The following is a 20549-nucleotide window of genomic DNA, read 5'->3' as shown; positions in this document are numbered from 1 at the left end:
TTACTCCAGTGAAATTGACAAAGGGTGCATTTGTGTTACAACAGTACTCTGCCTGCTGTTGGAAACCTGTTAATAACAGAGTTGAGGAGTATTGTGCCACATATACAATGCTTCTGGGCAGCTGATTATTATGTGAACGGAGGAGGATCGAACAATGTTGAGGGTTGTAGAGGTAGGGAGGAGCAAGATCGTGGAGGGCTTTAAAAGTGAGGACCAGGATTTTAAACTCGGTTCTATAAATGCAATTTGCTTCTGCGGGCGATGTTGATTTCTGTGGCTTCTTCCCTTCCCCCAGATACGTTGGGCTTCCGACTGGAGCTGGAGAGTGAGAAGCTGTGTGTTCAGGCCTGCCTTTGCTACATCTGCTCTGGAAATGTGGAGAAACTGGTGGAATGCTGGGTCAAGACACATGAAAGTGCAACTCCACTAGCTCTGGAGGTAGAAAACTGGATATTCTATTTCACCACAAGAACCACAAAATTACATTTGTATAGCGCCTTTCACATCAGACAGTGTGGGTTTGTGCTACAGAGCCATCCCATGCAATCCGCTTCCAGCACGTCAGAACGGAGCTCCTGCAAGTCACAGTGACGCAATCTGTTTACTGTCAGGATTCCTTATTTGTGACTTGCAATGTGCACATCAGTCAATTATGAAGCTACAGCCTTCTGGCAGTACATTCCATGCCGTAGCAGCCCTTTGAGTAAGACACTCATCTTGTTCTGGATCCCGCTATCAGTGTGAAGAACACACATCTATCAAGTTTGTCAAATCCTTTTTCTCCCCAAAAAACATTTTCAAACATTGTGAAACTTCTTGTATCTCGTCTGTAAAGATACTTTGTGAAATGAATGAGGTGGGACAGGTCCTTAGCATGAAACTAAGCTGTGGGTCTCATTTGACGTGTTGTACTCTACTGACTCTAAAAAAAACTTGTGCCTGCATTTAACCTGTGTTGTACGTAATCTGACACTACATTTTATAGGGTTCATTTCCAACGACTAGAACAGCATCCCTTGATCAAAACTCTGTCAATAAAATCACAGTTTTCTATGAAGCAAAAGGCTTTATCATGCAATGCTTATGAAGGATGAGTGTACTGAGAATGGGAACTTGAGCCTCGATGAGTTTAACCAGGCCTTGTGTTTCCCCCGCCAGGATCTCGTGGAGAAGGTGATGGTTCTGAAGAGGGCAATCGAGATACTCCAAGGGTCAGAGGTGTCAGCAGAGGGCCCAGTCTTTGCAAAAAAGCTTACACAGTATGCCAGCTTACTGGCGTCTCAAGGAAGCTTGGAAGCAGCTATGAGTTACCTCCCCACCGCTTCGAATCAGGTGTGCCATTGATCATTGTTCTGTGTGTTTTTTTGGTCCTTTGTACCTTGCATAGGTGCAATCAGAGGGAAAGATTTTTGTAAGTGCAACCCTTTTGAAAGGGTGTTCACAAAAGTCCTGTTACCCATATTTTTTTTTCTACAGTGCAATGTGTAGCACTGATCAACAACTGAAATATGCGGAAGAACAATGATGATTGTATTTAGAAGTACTTCATTGTATTTAGTACAAGTGATTAACTGTATTTAGATGTCCCGTGTGTGAGCGCCATCATTTTCATGGCAAATAATGATCTGTTGCTATGTTTGGTTGCGACATCTTCTGTAACATGGACGGAGTGACAAGGAAGTTACTGGTATCAGGCATAGTTGCATTCGACTCATCTGCAACAGAAAATAAAACTTTATTGTAAGCAGAAACAGGGAGGGAGGAACAACAGGACTTTGTGAGCACCCTGTAGAGAGGGAGGATGTGAGGCAGAGGGATGTAGTGCTTCAATGGGTGATGGGGAGGTGGTTAGGTGGCTGTAGGTTTACCCACTGACCAGTGGAGTGTCTAGCTGGGTGGGGGGGAATTGGCAGGGTATTAGGATAGCAGAAGATTACAGAGGTTGGAAGGTGGGTGGCGGGGGTCTGAGGCATTTGAAAGCTGCACATATTTGCCTGACTTCGATGTGATCACTTTCAGTTGACAATACTCCAGCTCCGAGACAGGCTGTTCCACGCTCAGGGAGAGGATCAGACCGGGCACCAGGCTCCAGCTTTTCCATTCAACCGGGTGGCAACGGGGAAAGTGCGTTCAGCTTCCACTCCCGCTCCTGCCTCAACACGACAAACACCACCTCAGAGAGGACCCCAGCAGCCCATTCAGCAGGTATGTGAGCATTGGGGAGATGGTGGGTTCCATGTCCCCCGCCCTGCACGCCCCACCATCAGTTGTCGGGCCTTCAGCTTTTCTGCCCCGCTCCCTGGAACTCCATCCTGGAATCCCTCCACTTGTCCTCTTCCTTGTCTCCCCAAATGGAGCGTGTTAATAACTCGCATAACTACAACATGTGAAATTCTAAATTGATTTTGTGATGGTTGGTGGACTGTCAAACTTTTATTCTTTCTCCTAACTGTCCTTCTCATTTTGTCTTTGCAGACTCCATACCACACTTCCTATTGTCCTCCCACCCAGCTGCACCCCTCAGACCCCGCAGGTTTCTGTCCGCAGCCCAGCGCACCCCCAGGTGTGGAACCCGGCACAGTTACCAACATGTTCCCCAGACCGGGAGCTTCCCACTATCCTGCTGCAGCTCATGTGCCAGGTAAGCACCTTAACTTCAAATAGCTCTCCTGAAAAAACCCGGGTTTGATTCCCGGGCAGGGCAAAACCTTAGCAAGTCTCCACACGCCTCTGTTTACTCAGCAGTAAGCACCAAGCCTGTTGTTAGCTGACTTGCAGGTTGCTTTCTGGGGTTAATGAGCCTTTCAAAAAATATATTGTTTAAAAAAAATTGGTTACTCCAGCCACGACTGTTTGTGAGACACTGCTGTGCTCAATTGACTGCTGTGTTTCGCTCACAAAATATACAGTGAATTTACTTTGCAATATATTCTGTGAAGCATTTTGAGACTTCGCAGCAACTTGATGAGATGCTATATCAAATGTAAGGATTATTATATTGCTTTGTGATATTTGATTGACGTATTGTGAGAGTAGGAGGCCTGGGGAGTTGTGAAACTTCACCTGAAGGATATCGCTGCCAAACATGTGGCCTATTTCCCATCCCGGAAACAAATAAAGTTTAGAATGTCCCATATTTGGTTAATTGTATTCGGTATGAATTGTCGAGGTTCAAGTAAAGAAGGAAAAGTGTGCTTGTAATCGGATTAATTGTTTTTTTGCTGCGTTTCAGGTTTCGGACAGCCAAGGGCTTCTCTGAGTGGACCAGCGGGCTATCCCTCACACAGTCCACTTCCAGGTTCAGGCCTGACTGGCCCAACTCTACCCATTGCCTCCCTGAGCGGACCTACAATGCCCAGCGTACCCATGCCAGGACCCTCTTTTGTGGCCCCCATCACCAGGCCATCCTATGAGCCATCTAACCCTCTACTGTCTCCTTCGCATCCCAGGCCACCCCCCAATTTCCCAGGTCATCCCCAGATGCAGCCCCAACACCCTACATCTCTGCCAGGCCTCCAGTCTCCTTTCCTCTACCCCACTGGAGCAGGGGGCCCTGGAGTTCCTTCGTCTAAGTTATTGAAGTCCACTACTATTCCTCCTCCTCCTTCAACAGGTACTGAGTCTGTAGGTGCTGTCGAGGTGTTTTGTCTGAATGCGAATATCAGTTCCTTGCTGCTACCTGCATGCAGTTAGTTAAAACTTGCACGCTGTCTCTAACTACGCTCCACTACAGCTTTCAGCCAGCAGAGAGGTGAAGTCAAGGTATAGTCCAGGTCTGGGCTAATATTCCAAAGAGTGATCAATCGCGAATCCATTCCTGAAATCTTAGCATTTCTGCCAAATTGTGCTTTCTGTTCTTGTTGCGAGATGTGTTGGTGAGAATCCTGCAAGTCACCTTTCTACAGCCAATTTGTCCACTGAAATATTCAACAAACAGCCAGGAGGTCAAAGATCATTTAACTGGAGGATTATTGTTCAGGATAAATTCTCTTTTTTCAAGGATTCTTTCATGTCTACCTGTACACGCAGACAGAACCTCAGTCCAACATTTTATATGAAGGATAGCACTTCCGTCTGACTGAGCACAAATTCTCTTGTGCTGCTTGAATCCATAACTTTAATCACGTTCCCCTTACCTTTAAAGTTATTTTTCCTCAAGCATTTATCAAATTTCCCTTTCATGTTATTCACTCGGTTTGAACAGACACTTGTACTAAGGCATTCCATATTCAAACAACCGTCTGTGCTTAAAAGAAATTCTAACATCTACAAGGCAACCTGTTCAGGTTGTTCCGAAGGAAAGAGTAAGAATCCTAAGAGAGCAATATATGCAGCATGTAAACATATTTCTATATTTCGTACATTGTTGTAGAATTTACAACCTTTCCTCTCCCTCTGGGTTCCCGTGTTTGCCCATTAATGGAAAAATGTTTCTTTTTCACTAAGTTGCTTGAAAGTTTCCAATGATACCTCACTATCTGTTTGCGTTGTACACAAGCTGGTAGAGCAGCTGTATGTGGCCACTGACCCCCTCACAGGGTGAGTGCCTGATTGGCAGCAGAGTCCGACTCGCTTTATGCGAGACCCCTAATATAGTAATAATCCTTGCATTTGATAAAGCGCCTTATCACGTGGTTGAGACGTCTCAAATTACTTCACAGAACATACTGTAAAGTGTATTGACTGTATTTTGTGGTGAAACGGAGCAGCCAATTGTGCACAGCAGCTTTCCACAAACAATTGTCGATTGAGTGACCAAATTATTATTTATTTTGGAGGGATTATTATCCCCTAGAAACTGATCACCATCGACTAACAACTGAGTTCCTACTTACGCTAGATAAACAGGCATTTAGAGTAAGGAAACTTGCCTAAGGTTTTGCCCCATCTGGGAATTGAACCCTGGTCCTCTCGTTTGTGAGGCGAGGGCGCTAACCAAGGAAGGTTGAAGTTCCCAAGTGCTCGCAATTCATTCAGTTCTATTCTTGTTTTGGAGCAGTAAGCGATCCGCCAATCGATTAACAACTGGGTCTAACTGACAGGTTAGCTCAGATGCCGGGACTCCTGCTCCCTCTCCTACTTTGTTATTGGGAATATCATGTTAAGAGGCATAAAACCATCCTGAACCATCCAGACTAATTTGAGAGCAGATACAAGTGCATTGAGAATCTCCCTGTTGGCTCTGTGGCTGCTTGGCTTTTGCAGATATCTGTTTTATTAGCTTCTTTTTTTAATGCACGACTTCACCCTGGAAGTTGATCCTCACCTCCACTCATTTAGCACAAGAATTTGGTAACATAGGACACAGATTCAAGATAATTGGCAAAAGAACCAAAGGAGAGATGAGGAGAATTTTTTACGTACGATCTGGAATTCACTGCCTGAAAGGGCGGTGGAAACAGATTCAACAATACTTTCAAAAAAGAATTGGATATTTACTTGAAAAGAAAAAAATTGCAAGGGTATGGGGAAAAAGTGGGGGAGTGTGACTAATTGGATAACTCAAAGAGCCGGCATAGGCACGATGGGCCGAATGGCCTCCTTCTGTGCTGTAAGATTGTATGATTCCAGTGCTTGCATAGCATTGAGGATTGAAACAAGCGTTACAAATGCTTTTCCAGAAAATAAAACACCGATTGACTTGCAGAGCATCAGTTAAATGTATTGGTGAAAGAAGCTATAGAGGAAGGGGAAGATAGAATCATTAATTAATTAACAGATGGTAGTTTATTACTTATCAGTTTCACGTGAAGAGCTTTACAATAGTTATCTGCACTGATTATAATAATAATAATCCTTGCATTTGATAGAGCGCTTTTCACGTCTTTTAGACGTCTCGAAGCGCTTCACAGAATATGCTGTAAAGTGAATTGACCGTATATTTGTGGGTGAAAGATTCTTTACTTCTGGGATATGAAGTTGCTGAAGTTCTGAGAATAAACCATTTCTCTTTCCCAATGATTCGGTGAGTTTACCCATTTGCCAAGCCATACAGACCGAGAACATCCCAGTTTTGATCCCCAATTTTTTTTGGTCAGCCGGGTGTCTGACACATGCAGAAACCCTTCGCCGTGCTTAAGAGTCTTGAAACCCAACTGAGAATTTGATGAATCCCACCTACACATGGAAATCCAGAGATAGATTGTTAGAATGGAATGTGCACTCTCTCCCTGGAGGGATGCATCCTGCTTACCTAATTCCGGAAAATTAGGCGCATGTTGCAAGAGCCAAGCCTTGGGGATCCGTATGCATTGGGGTAACTGCTGGAGTCTAACCAGCTAAAACCGCATAGCTGCTGAATCACTAAAGGTGTTCGACATGTTTGGGGATGGTTTCATTTGGTTATACCACAGAGACTTCACGATGCAGAGAGGGGTTGACTGGAAGTGTGTTATGATAATGCGATGCAATCCAATGACTGGGTGATGTGAAGAACGAAGGTCAAGAGATTTGAACAGTTGTCACAGCCCTGATATTCCTTTGATTGACTTGTAGCTAAATGTTATTTTACGTAATTGAAAGACGACCAGAAATTATCCACAGACGGTTTTGCCGTTCGGGTTCCACCTGGACAGAGCATGTATCAGGACAGTAAGTCCTCCCTTGCATTGTATTGCATTGCATGATAGTAAGGGCAGGGAAATGGTGCAGTTTAAGTTTACTTTAGCAATCCGTTGCAAAGATATTCACTGGCCTGTGAGGATTAATGTGAATTGTCGGATACCCGTGCTGTGTGCAGCTGTTTATCATTCACACTCTTGGTGAAAGATGTATGGAGTTGCGTGTGTTCTGGCTGTTTGTGCTCGCTAACTGAGTGTTTGTTGTACGCACTGATTTCCAGATTGTCTATAGAACTTTCCTGTCCTCTTTGATTTTTCAGGATTCCTTCCGTGGCTACAAAATCGTCCTTATCCAGCAGGTGAAAGGATATTAGAAAGTGCTAGGGCTGGTCAGCTAGCCTCCCCTCAAGACTTCTCTATCGCACAATAGTGTTCTTCATACTCCTTCCCCAGACACATTGTTGAAAGTTTTCCTTTACTTGTAAACGTTTTCAGATTTTCCTTCTGTTTTCAACACCGTTTTAGGGAAAGGATTATGTTTAATTTGAGGGTTATGTGACACAATTGAAGTATTGACATTGTATCGCTCTCGCTTGATTATGAAGAACACTAGTCTTTATTTTGTTTGTTTGCATGCTTTTATATGTATTTTCTAAAAAAAGTAACACTTCCTTTTTTTAAACAAACTTTTTAACACCCTTTTACAACTAACCGTAGCTGAGCAGGGATTTGTATGTAAAATAAGGTATTTGTTGATTGACAATAATGATAATCCTTGCATTTGATGTAGCACCTTATCATGTCGTTGAGATGTCTCAAAGCTCTTCACAGGATATGCTATGAAGTGGATTGACTGTGTGTTTTGAGCTTTCTGGAGGAATGGGGCTTTTTTCACACTCGTTTTGCTTTTCCCCTTCCTCTCTCATTTTCAATTGTTCCCTCTGTCATTGAGAGGACTGACCGATAACATGCTCCCGTGCCTCTGCTAGGTGTTGAACATCATTTTCTTCCTGCGATGAAATGTCTCGTCCCACAGATGTTCTCACTAATGCCCTAGGGCTGAGGATAAAGCACTGTAGCTGTGAGCTCCTGTCTCACCCTTGTGTGAAACAGGACATGCACATGTAATCCCCTTCAGTTGGGAATCTTTATGAATCGGAATAAGGGAATTATTATTTGTAATAATAAATTTTCAATAAAATTTATACTTTCAATAAAATTTATAATAAATAATAAACTTCCCATTTTCAGGTCTCTGCTGAAGACCTTTCTTTTCAACCGCGCCTTTGGTCACTTTCCTCCCCCTCCCCCCAGCTCGGTCCCGGGAACTGTTACTGTAAAGCGCTCTGAGACTCCGTCTGGCGTGGAGGGCGCTATATAAATCCAAGTTGTTGTTGTTATTGTAATAATAATCCTTAAATTTGTTGTCTTCCACGTCAGGAGTAAGTCCCAAAGCGCTTCACAGCTTATACTGTGAAGTGCAGGGACTGTTTTTTTTTGTGTGTGTGTGGCCAAACATTGCAGCCAATTTACGCACAAACAGACAATAATAGACTTATTCCAAACAAGACAGCCACTTTCCAAAGGGAATGGTTTGTCCTGAGCTTTAACGCGTGTTGATCCCTGCTGAGATGCGTTGCTTTTTGTTCAGAGGTTTGAGTGAGCTGCCACCAGGTTCCAGGTAAAACTGTCGATGTTTTTGAGCATGGAGAAGTCAAATAGTGAGAAAGCTGCACAAAGGGTTTGTCAGTACTGCAGGCACTCAGAGGTTCGCCTGAATCCTTGCACAGGCACCTTCAGAATTGATCATCTAAAAGCCAAATGGCGTCCTCCTGTTCTGTATATTTTTTAAGGTCTATATTGCTGTGTATTGCGAGACACCGCAGAGTCCTTCAGTGCTCTTCCCCAATGGAGACACAGGCTCCAGGCAGAAATGGCACGCCTGGTGAGACTCATCCAATGACTGTACTGCTGTGTGTCAAAGCAGCGCAACAGAAGGCCTGGAACTCCCCCAAAGAAACCTTAAAATATACCACTGTGTCTGACAATGTATTTCACAAAGGTTCAATTCAGGAAGCCTGGAGGTGGATTATTTCAAAGTGCTCTCTGTTATCAATGGTGGGCATTCATCGCAACCACATAAGGAGGGGAGTGTGACTGAGAGCATTAAAATGTTGAAGCTTTGCCACCTTGACTTGATCATGCAAAAAACAATAACACTGTTACTAAGCTTGACGATAACGCAAGTTTGATGATGATAGATGCGCATTTTAAAAAAAGTAGAAGCATCTTTGTCAATCGTGTGACAGACAGCATTTTTTATAGGGCTTGTCTCAATATATTTATTTTCTTTCACAGGGTTCCACGATGGGTGGAATGATCCCCCTGCAGTACGGGCGGGACAAAGAAAGAAAGTGGTAAGTTATGCATAACCGAGCCTTGCTAACCTGAAGACCTGGGAGTCTGATTCATGGGTCCTGCATTGTTGAATATTTTGGTTGTGGCTAAACTCTTCTCAATTGGAGATACTTTCCCCATTCACTGGTGGGGAGGATTAGAGAATAGAGCAGTTTTAGGAGGTAAGTTGGCTGTGAATTTCATATTAAATCCCTCTTATGTGGGGATGTTTATATTTGTGTTCCACCATTTTTTATTCCCCAAATGTATTGGTCTACACATCCTGGCAAGCAGTGAGCTTACAGCTAATGAACAGTCTGTGTTGTTCTTGTATCTTATCTCCTCATTTGCCTCTGTATGCGATCTTAAATCTTGCGTTGTAACCAGTTAATGCACTCTCTGTGTAAGGGAATGGGGTTATTTTTCAGGGGAAATGTCTTGAGAGCAAACTACTGTTGAAATGGGGTCGGTTTCAGCAGATGGAGTTGTTGAGCTACACTTGTATCTGTGCCTGGTGAGCTGTTTGTGTTCCCTTTAGCTTTCATTCGCATTAGATAGGATCACAATCCACAGCTGTTTGTGGGAAATTCTGTGTGCAATTGGTTGCTGCTTTTCCCCACAAAATACAGTCAATTACAGTATATTTTGCAACGTGTTTTGAGATATTTCAACGATGTGATAAGGCGCTATATCAAATGCACAGAATATTGTTATTGTTGTATAGTTATCTGAGAGCTATTGTCCACTATCTAAACTGTGCCAGTCTACAACAGTGGACAGACAGCAGAAATTGGGCTCTTATTTGGCTCACAGGTTATTTCCATTCTTACCAGACCTATTATCAAGTGAAGTGTTAACTGAATGAACATTCACAAAGGTGGAGATTTGAGCATCGATTCTTTTTCATTAGATTGAATGGAGAACAATTCACAGATGCTGTTTCAAAGCTCAGAAGTTTACAGAATGGATTTTATATGCAGCATAACTATCTTATTGTGCAAAGGAAGTAAGACAGAGTAAATCAAGGAAGGGATTGTACCTGACACAGAAGGGGGGTGGTGGAGGAGGGAACAGTCACGTGATATCTTGAGTTGTTCCCTAGTACTGGAGTGTGATTTCATTCAAAAACTGAGTAAGAATGTACTAAAGAAGAAACTTTTTAATTAATGCCGCAAAGTATTTCAGTGCCTTGGGACGTCCTGCCAACGTGAAAGGCGCTATACAAATGTAATTTGCTATTGTAGTTGTTTCCCTAAACCTACAGCCTCTAATGACATCTCACCGTAATGCACAATTAAAGCACTTTTACCCAGTATGTCAAGGCAAGCTTGCCAGCCTGAGCCATTGGAGCAAAGCACTCTCTATGCACTTGATAAATTCACGCTCAATGACCCCACACACTTGACAAATCACACTGTATTTAGAAGGCACGTTTAGAGAGGGACTGCCCGAGAAATTGAGGGTAAAAGTATTGTTGGCTCCTTGTCTGATAGCGCAGCTGGAAATGGTTAGCTGTATTTTTTTTCCTGAAAATCATCAGTTTTAGCCTGGCTGTAATTACTCTCTCTCAGTGGGTTTTACAGTTCAACTGAGTGACCTCCTGTGGACGTGATGAGCTTAGAGGGTTAATCTGAAAATCCTTTTAGTTGTGGATTCATGGAACCATTAGTTTCAGTTTGAGGTGATGCTTCTCCTAACTGACTGCACTTCAATGAATCTTGAATTTTAAAGGATATTACAGGAATTTTAAAAAGCATTCATTACAGTATCTTCCTCAGTGCAGGAGGTACCCAGCTTTCAGTGAGGGGGAAGAAACACAATAATAATAATACTCTTTTCATATAGTGCCTTATCACATCTTCGAGATGTCTCCAAGCGCTTCACAGAATATACTGTAAAGTGGAGCGACTGTAGTTTGTGGGCAAAACGTGTGCAGCCAATAGCTCACATAAGTGTCCCACAAACAACAACAACTTGCATTTATATAGCGCCCTCCACGCCGGGGGGCGTCTCAACACGCTTAACAATGGTGAAGCCCGAGGCCAGGCCAGGTGGGGGGGAAGGTGACAGTTGGTGCGGTTGAAGAGGAAGGTCTTCAGGCACGACCTGAAGATGGGGAAGGAGGGGGCGAGGCGAAGGTATTGAGGGAGGGAGTTCCAAAGTTTCGGGGCGTAGTGGCTGAAGGCACAGCCAGCGATGGTGGAGCGGAGGATTCGGGGGACACGGAGGAGGCTGGACCCAGTAGAGCGGAGGCAGCGGGTACTGCTGTGGGGAGAGAGGAGGTTAGAGAGATAGGGGGGTGCCAAGGAATGGAGGAATTTAAACACTAGAACGAAGATCTTGAAGTCGATTTGCTCTGTGACAGGGAGTTAGTGCAGTTTGGCAAGGACTGGAGTAATCGGGTACGAAGTTTGGTGCGGGTGAGAATGCAGGCAATGGAGTTTTGAATGAGCTGAATTTTGTGAATAGTGGAGGAGGGGAGACCTGCGAGGAGGGCATTAGAGTAGTCCAGTCGAGAGGTGACAAAAGCACAAACAACCATAAAGTGAGTGACTTGATTTTATTTGGAGGATTGTTAGCCAGGACCCTGGGAGAAAGAAACTCCTCTTTTCAAATAGTACCACGGGATCTTTAACCCACCTGAATGGGACCTTGGTTTAACATCTCGTCCAGAGCACGGAAATGCAGTACATTTAACACATTGGGGAAGTGTCCATATGATGTCTTCCTTCATAATAGAAAGACGTCTGCATAATTGGTACAGTGCACAATTGTCAGCAAAAAAAAATTTCTCTCACCGCTACTGTTATCAATTAATGTTGTCCTGCAGTATTGTGCTGAAAAAAGGTCCACTATGTCACGGTAACAAGCACTGCAGGTTACAAGAGACTCAGGTTATAAGCCTTGCATCTATCATATTAATATTAACTCGTTGAACTGACCAGTGTTCGAAAATCAAATTCTCCAGGAATCGTCAGTCAGCCAGTGTTTGATCTGTTGGTATTAGCTGCAGTTCTGTAGACACAACTGTTTGAGGAGCCATGCTGTGTGTGTTTGCCTGCAAATACACAAAGATGACACTTGCCCACAATGACCATTCAAACGTCTAGGCATTATCTGAAATGCAACGTTTTTTTATTCTTGGAACGGATATTTGCCCACAAAAAGTACAGTCACACCACTTCACAGTAAATCCGGTGAAGCATTCCGAAACCTCCTCCTGACAGGAAATAATAATAATCCTTTATAATAATAATAATCCTTGCATTTGATAAAGTGCCTTATCACTTTGTCGAGATGTTGCAAAGTGCTTCCCAAGATAGATATACTGTAAAGTGGTCTGACTGTGTGTATTCTGTGGGGAAATAAACTCAAGTGTAAGGATTATTATATAGAGGGAAGGTACGGAAATGGGAATAAAGGATCTGCCATGATTAATAAAACGATGGAACAGGCCCAAAGCTGAATGGACCTCCTCCTGTCCTTGTGAGAATACTGAACTGCCCCCAAAAAGGAGAAGATTAATCGGGGTGATTAATCCACTTAGTCTGATTGCGAATGATGCTGCTAACTTTATACAGAGTTAGCTCGAGTTCAGGAAAAGTGGTACATTCCTTGATATCCTTACATCTTCTCCTAGATTGTTAACAAAATGTCTTCCCTGATAATAGTAATCCTTGATAGTCCATATGGGGCTTTGAATACCTATCCTCATTCAGGTATTGAATTGAGAAGAGCTCCTTGTTGAGAAAACACAAGGATGATTGCCCAGTCAGTTCTGTTTTGGGAACTTCAGTTTCTTGTCACCTTTTAGAGTTTAAATCTCCGAGCTGGAGCTAAACCACTGAAATAACCCTGTTTGGGATATCTCTGGTGAGGGCTTCCACTGACAGCCTCATGTTCCAAAGAATGATCTCTTCTCTTTATGTCTTACTGAGGACCATGTGAGTTCTACCTTTGATGGTGGCCTTTGTATTACCAGATTCTAGGTTCTTCCTGAAAGTTTTGCAGGTAAACCTGAATCAAAACTCTCCAAACCTGCAAAAAAAACTGCACGTACAGTCAGAGCAGCGTTCAACGCAGGCTTTGAGACAGTAACCCTGAGAAAAGATATTCTCTCGCTGTACAGGGCAGGGTAGATTGAGACTAAATAGATCACTCTCTCAAAGAGCCAGAACAGGCACGAATGGCTGAATGGCCTCTTTCTGTTCTATAAAGGTCTATGAAGCTGTAATCTCTAACATTGATAATATATGCAGCCCTGGTGAGGTGGGAAACACAGTGAGTGTTACAGTATGTAAATAATTTGATATTAACCTAATAGCAGTTTGACTAATAGTCTTTTTGAGTTTTTGGGCTCAGATCTAGTCTGTGTGCCTTTGGACAGATCATATCACTGAGGTTTCCCTTTATTGTCAAACACGAAGCATGTTATTGATCCCTGTGCCTACACACAGCTACATTTGGCTGTTGACGGAAGAATCATTCAAGTCTCAAGCAGCAATTACAAGCTTTGTCTGCAGAGGCGCCATTCCTTTCTAGGTATCGACCGCTTGATCACTCATTCATACAGGCTGCCAATACCCAGCAGCATAAAACAGGTGAGCCTTTGAAAGAACAGCACGTCGGCAAAACTGCCCGTGCACACCGACTTATTGGTGTTCAGCAATCTATCCCGCAGTAGGAACGGGGAGATTCCACAGCATGGGGAGCCTCAGGCTATTAGAGAATCTCTTCTACTTGAAGCAGCTCCATAGTATAAAGAGGGCATTACTAAACCATTTGAACTGCAAAGGGATTATGAGATTTACAGAAGGAGCAAGAAACTGATTTCACGTATGATTAATTGGTGCTCCCAGACGTGCACAGCAGTGTCGGACTGTCCTTTCCCAAGAGAGGGATGGAATTGGCAGAACAAACAAGACTTTAATTCCATTTTTCTTCCTCCGCTGAGTTTGGTCCGTGCTGAATAAGCGACACAATTCTGAGAGATGTTTGTAACATGTTACCGAGCTGAAGGTGCAACTTTGAGCATTTTTTAATAAGATGATCGATGTGCTTTAACTTTGTTTCATTATGTTTTTAATACTCTACTGCACAGCTATGAATTATAACTGTTTAACATAACAATGGAAGGCGAGTTGTCCTTTGAAAATGTCCACTCAGACCTTTTCAGGTTGAAGTGATTTGTGTATTTTGCTGGGCTGTTTCTTCTGTGAAGTTTCCTGGTGTGTTCAGCTGTATGTTTTTCCACCTTTCCTCAAACACAACATTCCTTTCTTTCTTCTTGCTTTTCCCTTTGCCTCCATTATGCAAACTTGGACAAGCAGCTTTGAGTCCTCGAACTTGCTTTCACATGTGTACATTGTTGAAGCTTTTTGCTGTAGCATTTTACAGAAGGCTGTGTCTAACAAAACATTCTCCCTTCTGATAAATGTGGGTTCGAGCCCCGCAGTGTAGTCTGACCCACCAGCCCTGTAGTGGGGGAGCGCTAAATTGTTGAAAGTAATCTTAAATCAAGGTCCCTTTCTGTCTATTAAAGGTTCCATAGCACTATTCCATAAGAAGAGCAGGGACTCACCCAAATTCTCCCAGAAAATCCCAGATCAGTCTGGCATTCATCTTATTGTAGGACGTTGCTGGTGCAGATAGCAATGCATTTGCCTACATAACAGCCATTAAACTACTGAGACGTTTCGGACAAGAAGGTTGCAGGTTTAATTTAATGTCTGTGCTGAGTTGCTGGATCTCAGTCTAGTCATTGTCGCGGTGTAACAATTGGCTTTAGCATCTCCGGAGGATCAAGGAGATGAATAATCAACAACAAAAAATTTCATTTATATAAAGAGGAGAGAGTAAAAGATTTTTTCCAGGACTTTCAGTGTCAGACAGATAACAGTAGTATGTCCCAAGTGAATTTGAGATCTGCCATAAAAGGCATCTGGCATATGCCTGCAGACCTGGTGATGGAATTCACGGCTTTGCACAAATTTGTCGGTAGAATTGACCTGTTTCACAATGTGTCCATTTTTGTTTCCTTCCAGCTACCAGACAACTATGCTCCTCCGGCTCCCATCACAGCTCCTGTGGTGAATTACACTCCAGATAGCCAGCAGCACCTGCTACCCCAGGCCTTGGGGTCTCAGGAAACCAATCAAGGCCCTCCAGGGGCACCCAAAGAAGCCAACCTACAGGTGCCAGAGAAACTTTAAGCTACCTTTTATCTCATTGTGTGCCTTGTTGTTGTTGGCATATTGGATTTGTGTATCAGCCTAGCGTGGCAGAAGCACTTTTGCTTCTGAGTCAGAAAGTTGTGATTTCAAGCCCCACGTCGGGACTTGCAATCAAATAGTCTAAGCTGGCTGGATGTTGCATTGTCGGAGGTGCCGTTCTTCCAACGAGACGTTAAATTTAGGTCCAGTTTGCTTCACAAAATACATAGCCAAAACTACAGTATATCCTATGAAGCGCTTTGTGACGTCTCAGTAACATAAGGCGCTATATCAAATGCGAGGATTATTATTATTTTATTTCATTTTGTGCCGGGTCGGTGTGGTGCTTGGGAGTTTCTGCCAGGACAGGTGGCACATTGTGCCAGGGAAGGTGCTTTGCCTGGACATTGGAACTTTCATTCTGTTTCACATGCTGCTCGCTTAAGATGCCTATACTGCCCACGCACTGGCTATTCACTTGCTTTCCGTGCCTATCATTTCAGCCGCTGCAACAGCTGCCGACAGAGAAGATTGTGAAGAAGCAGATTCCTGAAGAGCACATGGTGTTGAAGATGACCCTTGACAGGCTGGTCCAACGCTGTCTTTTATCAGCCAGTGACCCTGTAGGTCCCCACTTTGACAGTAAATCTTTATCATAATGACCAGAATTCAGGCAGATATTTGGGGGTCAGCCGGGTGTCTGACGAATGCAGAAACCCATCACTGTGCTTAAGAGTGCCGAGTGATGGCTTTCCGCACGTGTCAGACATGCTTAGCATCCCTAAATCAGATTTCTTGACATGAACAGGAACCCATTACCATGGCCAAGGTCTGCAAATCAAACCACTGAGAGTTCACCTATTTATGGAGTTTGCTCTCTAGCCAGAAGGATGGAGTCCTGCTCGCCTAATCCCATAGAATTTAGGTGCAGGTTGGCAAGAGCCAAGGCTTGGGGACCTCAGAGTGTGCATTGGGTTGGGTTTAACCTACTAAGACTGCACAGCTGACCATTGCAAAGCACTAGTAAGATTCCTCCTGCTTGTTCAGCTAGTTCCACCCTTTCCGATAGGGTTTTGGTTTGCAGGATGAACAGAATCCAGATAGAGAGAATCCTAGCCCCACTCTGCTCCTCCAAGTTCCTGCCATCCATCCAGGATGGCTGGTTCTTGCCAGAAATAGAACAAGGTTGGGGCAAACTTCCCGTCCGGTGATCACTCCCTCTGTTCTCTTTCTCATCCTTTTACCTAGATCTCATCACCGACTATAAAAATACAAGATCTTCTCTCTCAGGGCTTTGCCCTTCGCCTCCATTTTACAACAAACAAACACTGTTAGCACTGACGTGAAATAATCAGAAGTGTCCGACTGCGAGACAGTGTTGTCAGTGCTTGACCCTGCCACAGACTTCAAAGGAGCAAAGCGTACTGAAGCTTAGCTCTGCCGGGTGTTCCTGTGCAGCACTGCTCAGTTTGGATTCAGCGTTGAGCAGGCTGATTCAACATTGGAGCCTTATCCGAATTACTTCCAGGGACTGCACCTGACGTACTAGTGTTCCACTGGTCAGGCTTTTGCAAATCTGGATGTTAATTTTATCAGACTTTAATTCCCCTTAAGATTCAGTGCGTTCAGAGAAATTGCGGCAACATTATTACCCCCATGGGGGCTGGTGCAGCAAATGGCTAAACTTTATTTGTCCACACCTTTCTGTTAACCTCTCGGCACGAGTATCCTCGTAGCTAAGCCATCTGGAAACACAGTTCTGTGTGTTCGGGTGAAGAATTATCTCCTGATACTGGACTGGAAACAGTTTAATTTGTTTCTGATGGGTCGACTGAATCATCATTCTAATTGCAATGTTAATGTGGAGCGTGTGAGCTAGCACATCACTGATGCCACACACGACCATTTAAGAGTGTCTTTGTTTTCTTTCTCCTCTTCTCTCCTTGCCCAGAGGCATTTTTGACTCCTTTTGCTTTCAGTTTGGACGCAGGTCTCTGGTACATCACCCACATGGACATTATGTGAATATTTTCTGTGAAGCGCTTTGAGACGTCTCAACGACGCGATGAGACACTATATCAACACTATATCACATGCAAGGATTATTATTATGTGAGGCTTAATAATGAGGGTCAGCAACCTAGTCGACAGTGAAAGGGGTTGTAGCAGCTGAGCTCAGTGCTTGCCTTCGCACACCATTCACAAGTCATCTTCTGAAGGGTCTTTAGACATTGATCAGGATCGAGAGACCTAGCTTTTTTGTAAAACCACTCTAACCTGGGTCACTGAGGGCAAATGTAGTGCCCCTTGTAAAACTTGCAGATTTCGAACAACAACCACCTGCATATAGTACCCTTAATGTGCGGTAACATCTTGGAGCCCTTAGCAATGGCGGAGTTTGACACCGAGTGGGAGAGTGGAGGTGAGTGTAGGCACGGTCAAACAGGAAGATCTTCCGGTGCGATCTGAAGACAGGCTAGAAAGATTCCTAACAGGATTCCTTCATAGCTTTGAGTCATAAATGGGGTGGGGGGGGTAACTAGTGAGTTTAATTGAGGGAGGAAATTTGGTTAGGGCACCTGGGGAACTCCCTTCAGAATAGTCCTAAAGGATCTTTTCCGTCCATCTGAAGCACCCGAACAGGTAGGCGGGGTGTTGTACTAACGCTTTATTGGAGACTGCTATATTGCTTTAATGCAAACAACACAATATTTTCCTTTCAACTTTTTTCTCTTGTAATTTAGCAAACTAAGAGGAAGTTGGACGATGCCGCCAAGCGACTGGAGAATCTATACGACAAACTGCGGGACCAGTCGGTAAGTGAGAAAGAGTCTGGGTTAAAGGGATGGTAGAGTAGGATGTGACTTTGGGAGAAGTTTTGAGGTATGGCTGGAGCATCAGGCAATGTTGGGCGAGTGCTACATTGTCTGACGTGCCGTCCTTTGGATCAGATGTTAAACTGAGGTCCTCTCTGCCTGTCCATGGTCTCTTTTTGTCTAGCATTTCCTATGTTCCTATGGATAGTCTTAAGCATGGTGATGGGTTTAAGAACATAAGATATCAAAATATAGCTTTCAGCCACTACGCCCCAAAATTTTGGAACACTCCCTCAATCCCTCCGCCTTGCCCCATCCTTACCAATCTTCAGGTCAAGCCTGAAGACCTTCCTCTTCAACTGTGCCTACGGTCATCTCCCCCGGGCTTTGAGTTGTGCCCCGACACTGTCAAGTGCTCTGGCACGTTACCCTGGATGAGCAGTCCTATATATATATATATATATATGCAAGTTGTTGTTGTTTCTGTGTGTGTCGAGACACCCAGGCGACTGAAACCAAAAAAAGTCTAAACTTCTTTATTCCTGCCTTCAGCTCTCTGTGCACATACTGAGCGGGCTGCATGAAATTGTGCGCAACATTGAAGTGAAGAGGTACCAGAACGCCCTGGCTGTACACACGCAGATCGTCAGCAGCAGCAACTTCAGCGAGATCTCCGCCTTCATGCCAGTTCTGAAAGTGGTGGTGACCATCGCCAGCAAACTCAACGTGTGAAGAGGACCTCCGAGCTCTTTAACCAGCCGACGATTTCAGGACGGAGAATGCACGGCGCGTTCCCGAGTGTTTTCTTTTACCTTTTTCTTCTTCAGTGTTTGGATTAAGTGAATATGGAGAAAGTGTTAACGTTTTGCAGTATCTAATGCCGCCTATCTTTGAAAGTTCAGCTTTGTTTCTGTGAAATACATTGGAGGGTGTGGGGGGAGGAGGAGTTGGCAGGGGAGTGGCGCAGTTGCGTTTGCTTAGAAAGGAAGCGAACTGGGTTGCATCCGGTACATTTAAATTACAGTTCTCTTCAGAGAGCTTTGTTGGTCAATACACATTGAGAGGGTCCAGTCTATGAGCTTCAAGTCTGTACTTGCCTCACAATAGGCTATAAGCTATTTGTTTGCTCAATTGGGCAAGACGTGTGCGTAGCTCCTTACGTTGAGGGGATGCTTTTTCTCTCCTGCAGCTACTGATATCCTGTAACTGGATATCAGTAATGCCAACAGCTACTTAATGCTGGTTGAGTGCCTACTGAGAGCTGACTGAAGTACTGTGATCGAATTGTGTACGCACGTGATATCCACAGAATTGGACCCACGATACTGTGCACAGAAGCCCTCACTGGGTTTGGGACTGTATCCTTAGCCATGAATGCCTGGGCAGGAAGGGGGTGGGGGGCGGGAATTGCGTGACAATAAAATATTTCACCTGGGAATTGGTAAGTTTGGGGAGATGGGTTTGTTCTCTTTACATATATATATATATTTTTATAGTCCTATAATACTTGAGCAAATTATTGTAAACTTCCCCCTCCGCTCCCACCACCATCTCTCTTTAAAGCATTATCCTTTCGGTCAAATTTGTAGTGTATTGTGTGTGTGTGTGTGAGGGGGTGGGGGGGGGGGTGGGGGCTGTTATCTGGATGCCACATCACACTCCTTTTTAAATTCCCGTCCTGTCTTCGAGTTGATGGGTATTTCAGTATCCTCGAATTCTGATTACAGTGCTGTTCGGAGTTACAGATGTCCAGTTGCTACCAGCTTTACTTACGGAACCCATGTGGAGCAGAGATTCGTACACACAGTCCGCATGATTGCTCTTTGGAAAGGCCAAGACTCGTTGCCAAAGTCCCAACTCTTTTGCACTTCTGAATCTGAGAGGTCAGTCCCTTTCTTGTCTTGTTGACAGATGCCTTCCATCCCCGAGGACTTTCTGCTTCCAGCAAAATGGCTGTACGATTGGACATTTTTTTCCCCCGGAGTGAGAATGCTCGAGTTATTTCTGCCCTATCAGTGTGCAGCTTCTTTCAGATCTCACGGAAAAGAAGTCAGTTAGCTCCAAAGGCACTCTTAAAACGCCCATACGCAGCCTTGCCTGCAATAATATTTATGAACGTATTGCCACAATAGAATATTTTTTTCATTCAATATTGTGTATATGAAAAAATATTAAACGGTTTTCAATTGAGATCTCGTCTTGATGATTATCTTCCAATTCCTGACATGCTCAGGTGCTAGCACTTACCCTCTGTGTCAGAAGCATGTGAGTTCAAGCCCTATATCATGACTATGTGACTTAGAGTAGCCTTCAAAGCCCTGTTACCCCCCTTTTATTTTTTTCTGCAGTGCACTGACCAACAACTGTTACGTGAAAGAATGATGATAATTGTATTTAGAAGTACTTAATTGTATTTAGTACAAGTGTTAGCTGTACTTAGGCATCCAGAGAATCAGTGTGAGCAAGCTCCATCATTTTCATGTCAGATAATGATCAGTCACCATGTTCGGATCTACATCTTCTGTAACCTGGATGGAGTGACGAGGCAAAATACAATCTCTTGA

The 20549-nt window shown here is 43.9% G+C and overlaps 1 protein-coding gene across 3 annotated transcripts in view; it reads left to right on the top strand.

Moving 5' to 3' along the window:
* The window catches only part of sec31b (SEC31 homolog B, COPII coat complex component), a 38944-nt gene extending 18785 nt beyond the window's left edge, over nt 1-20159 (top strand). For 2 of the 3 annotated variants that reach the window (XM_007899517.2, XM_007899507.2), the window contains 11 exons: nt 296-438; nt 1159-1332; nt 2020-2205; nt 2476-2641; nt 3233-3613; nt 6881-6919; nt 8919-8977; nt 15002-15151; nt 15673-15792; nt 17914-17985; nt 18538-20159. In XM_007899517.2, coding sequence (XP_007897708.2) covers nt 296-438; nt 1159-1332; nt 2020-2205; nt 2476-2641; nt 3233-3613; nt 6881-6919; nt 8919-8977; nt 15002-15151; nt 15673-15792; nt 17914-17985; nt 18538-18717 — 1670 coding nt within the window. In that variant the 3' untranslated portion in view covers nt 18718-20159. The remainder of the gene's footprint in view (nt 1-295; nt 439-1158; nt 1333-2019; nt 2206-2475; nt 2642-3232; nt 3614-6880; nt 6920-8918; nt 8978-15001; nt 15152-15672; nt 15793-17913; nt 17986-18537) is intronic. The other variant, XM_007899525.2, reaches the window with a different exon arrangement.
* The last annotated feature ends 390 nt before the right edge of the window (nt 20160-20549 follow it).

The sequence above is a fragment of the Callorhinchus milii genome, unplaced genomic scaffold (genome assembly GCF_018977255.1).
Source record: "Callorhinchus milii isolate IMCB2004 unplaced genomic scaffold, IMCB_Cmil_1.0 Scaffold7, whole genome shotgun sequence".
Taxonomy (NCBI): Eukaryota; Metazoa; Chordata; class Chondrichthyes; order Chimaeriformes; family Callorhinchidae; genus Callorhinchus; species Callorhinchus milii.
Note: the sequence above shows the minus strand (reverse complement) of the source record. Positions and strands in the feature narration are given on the sequence as shown.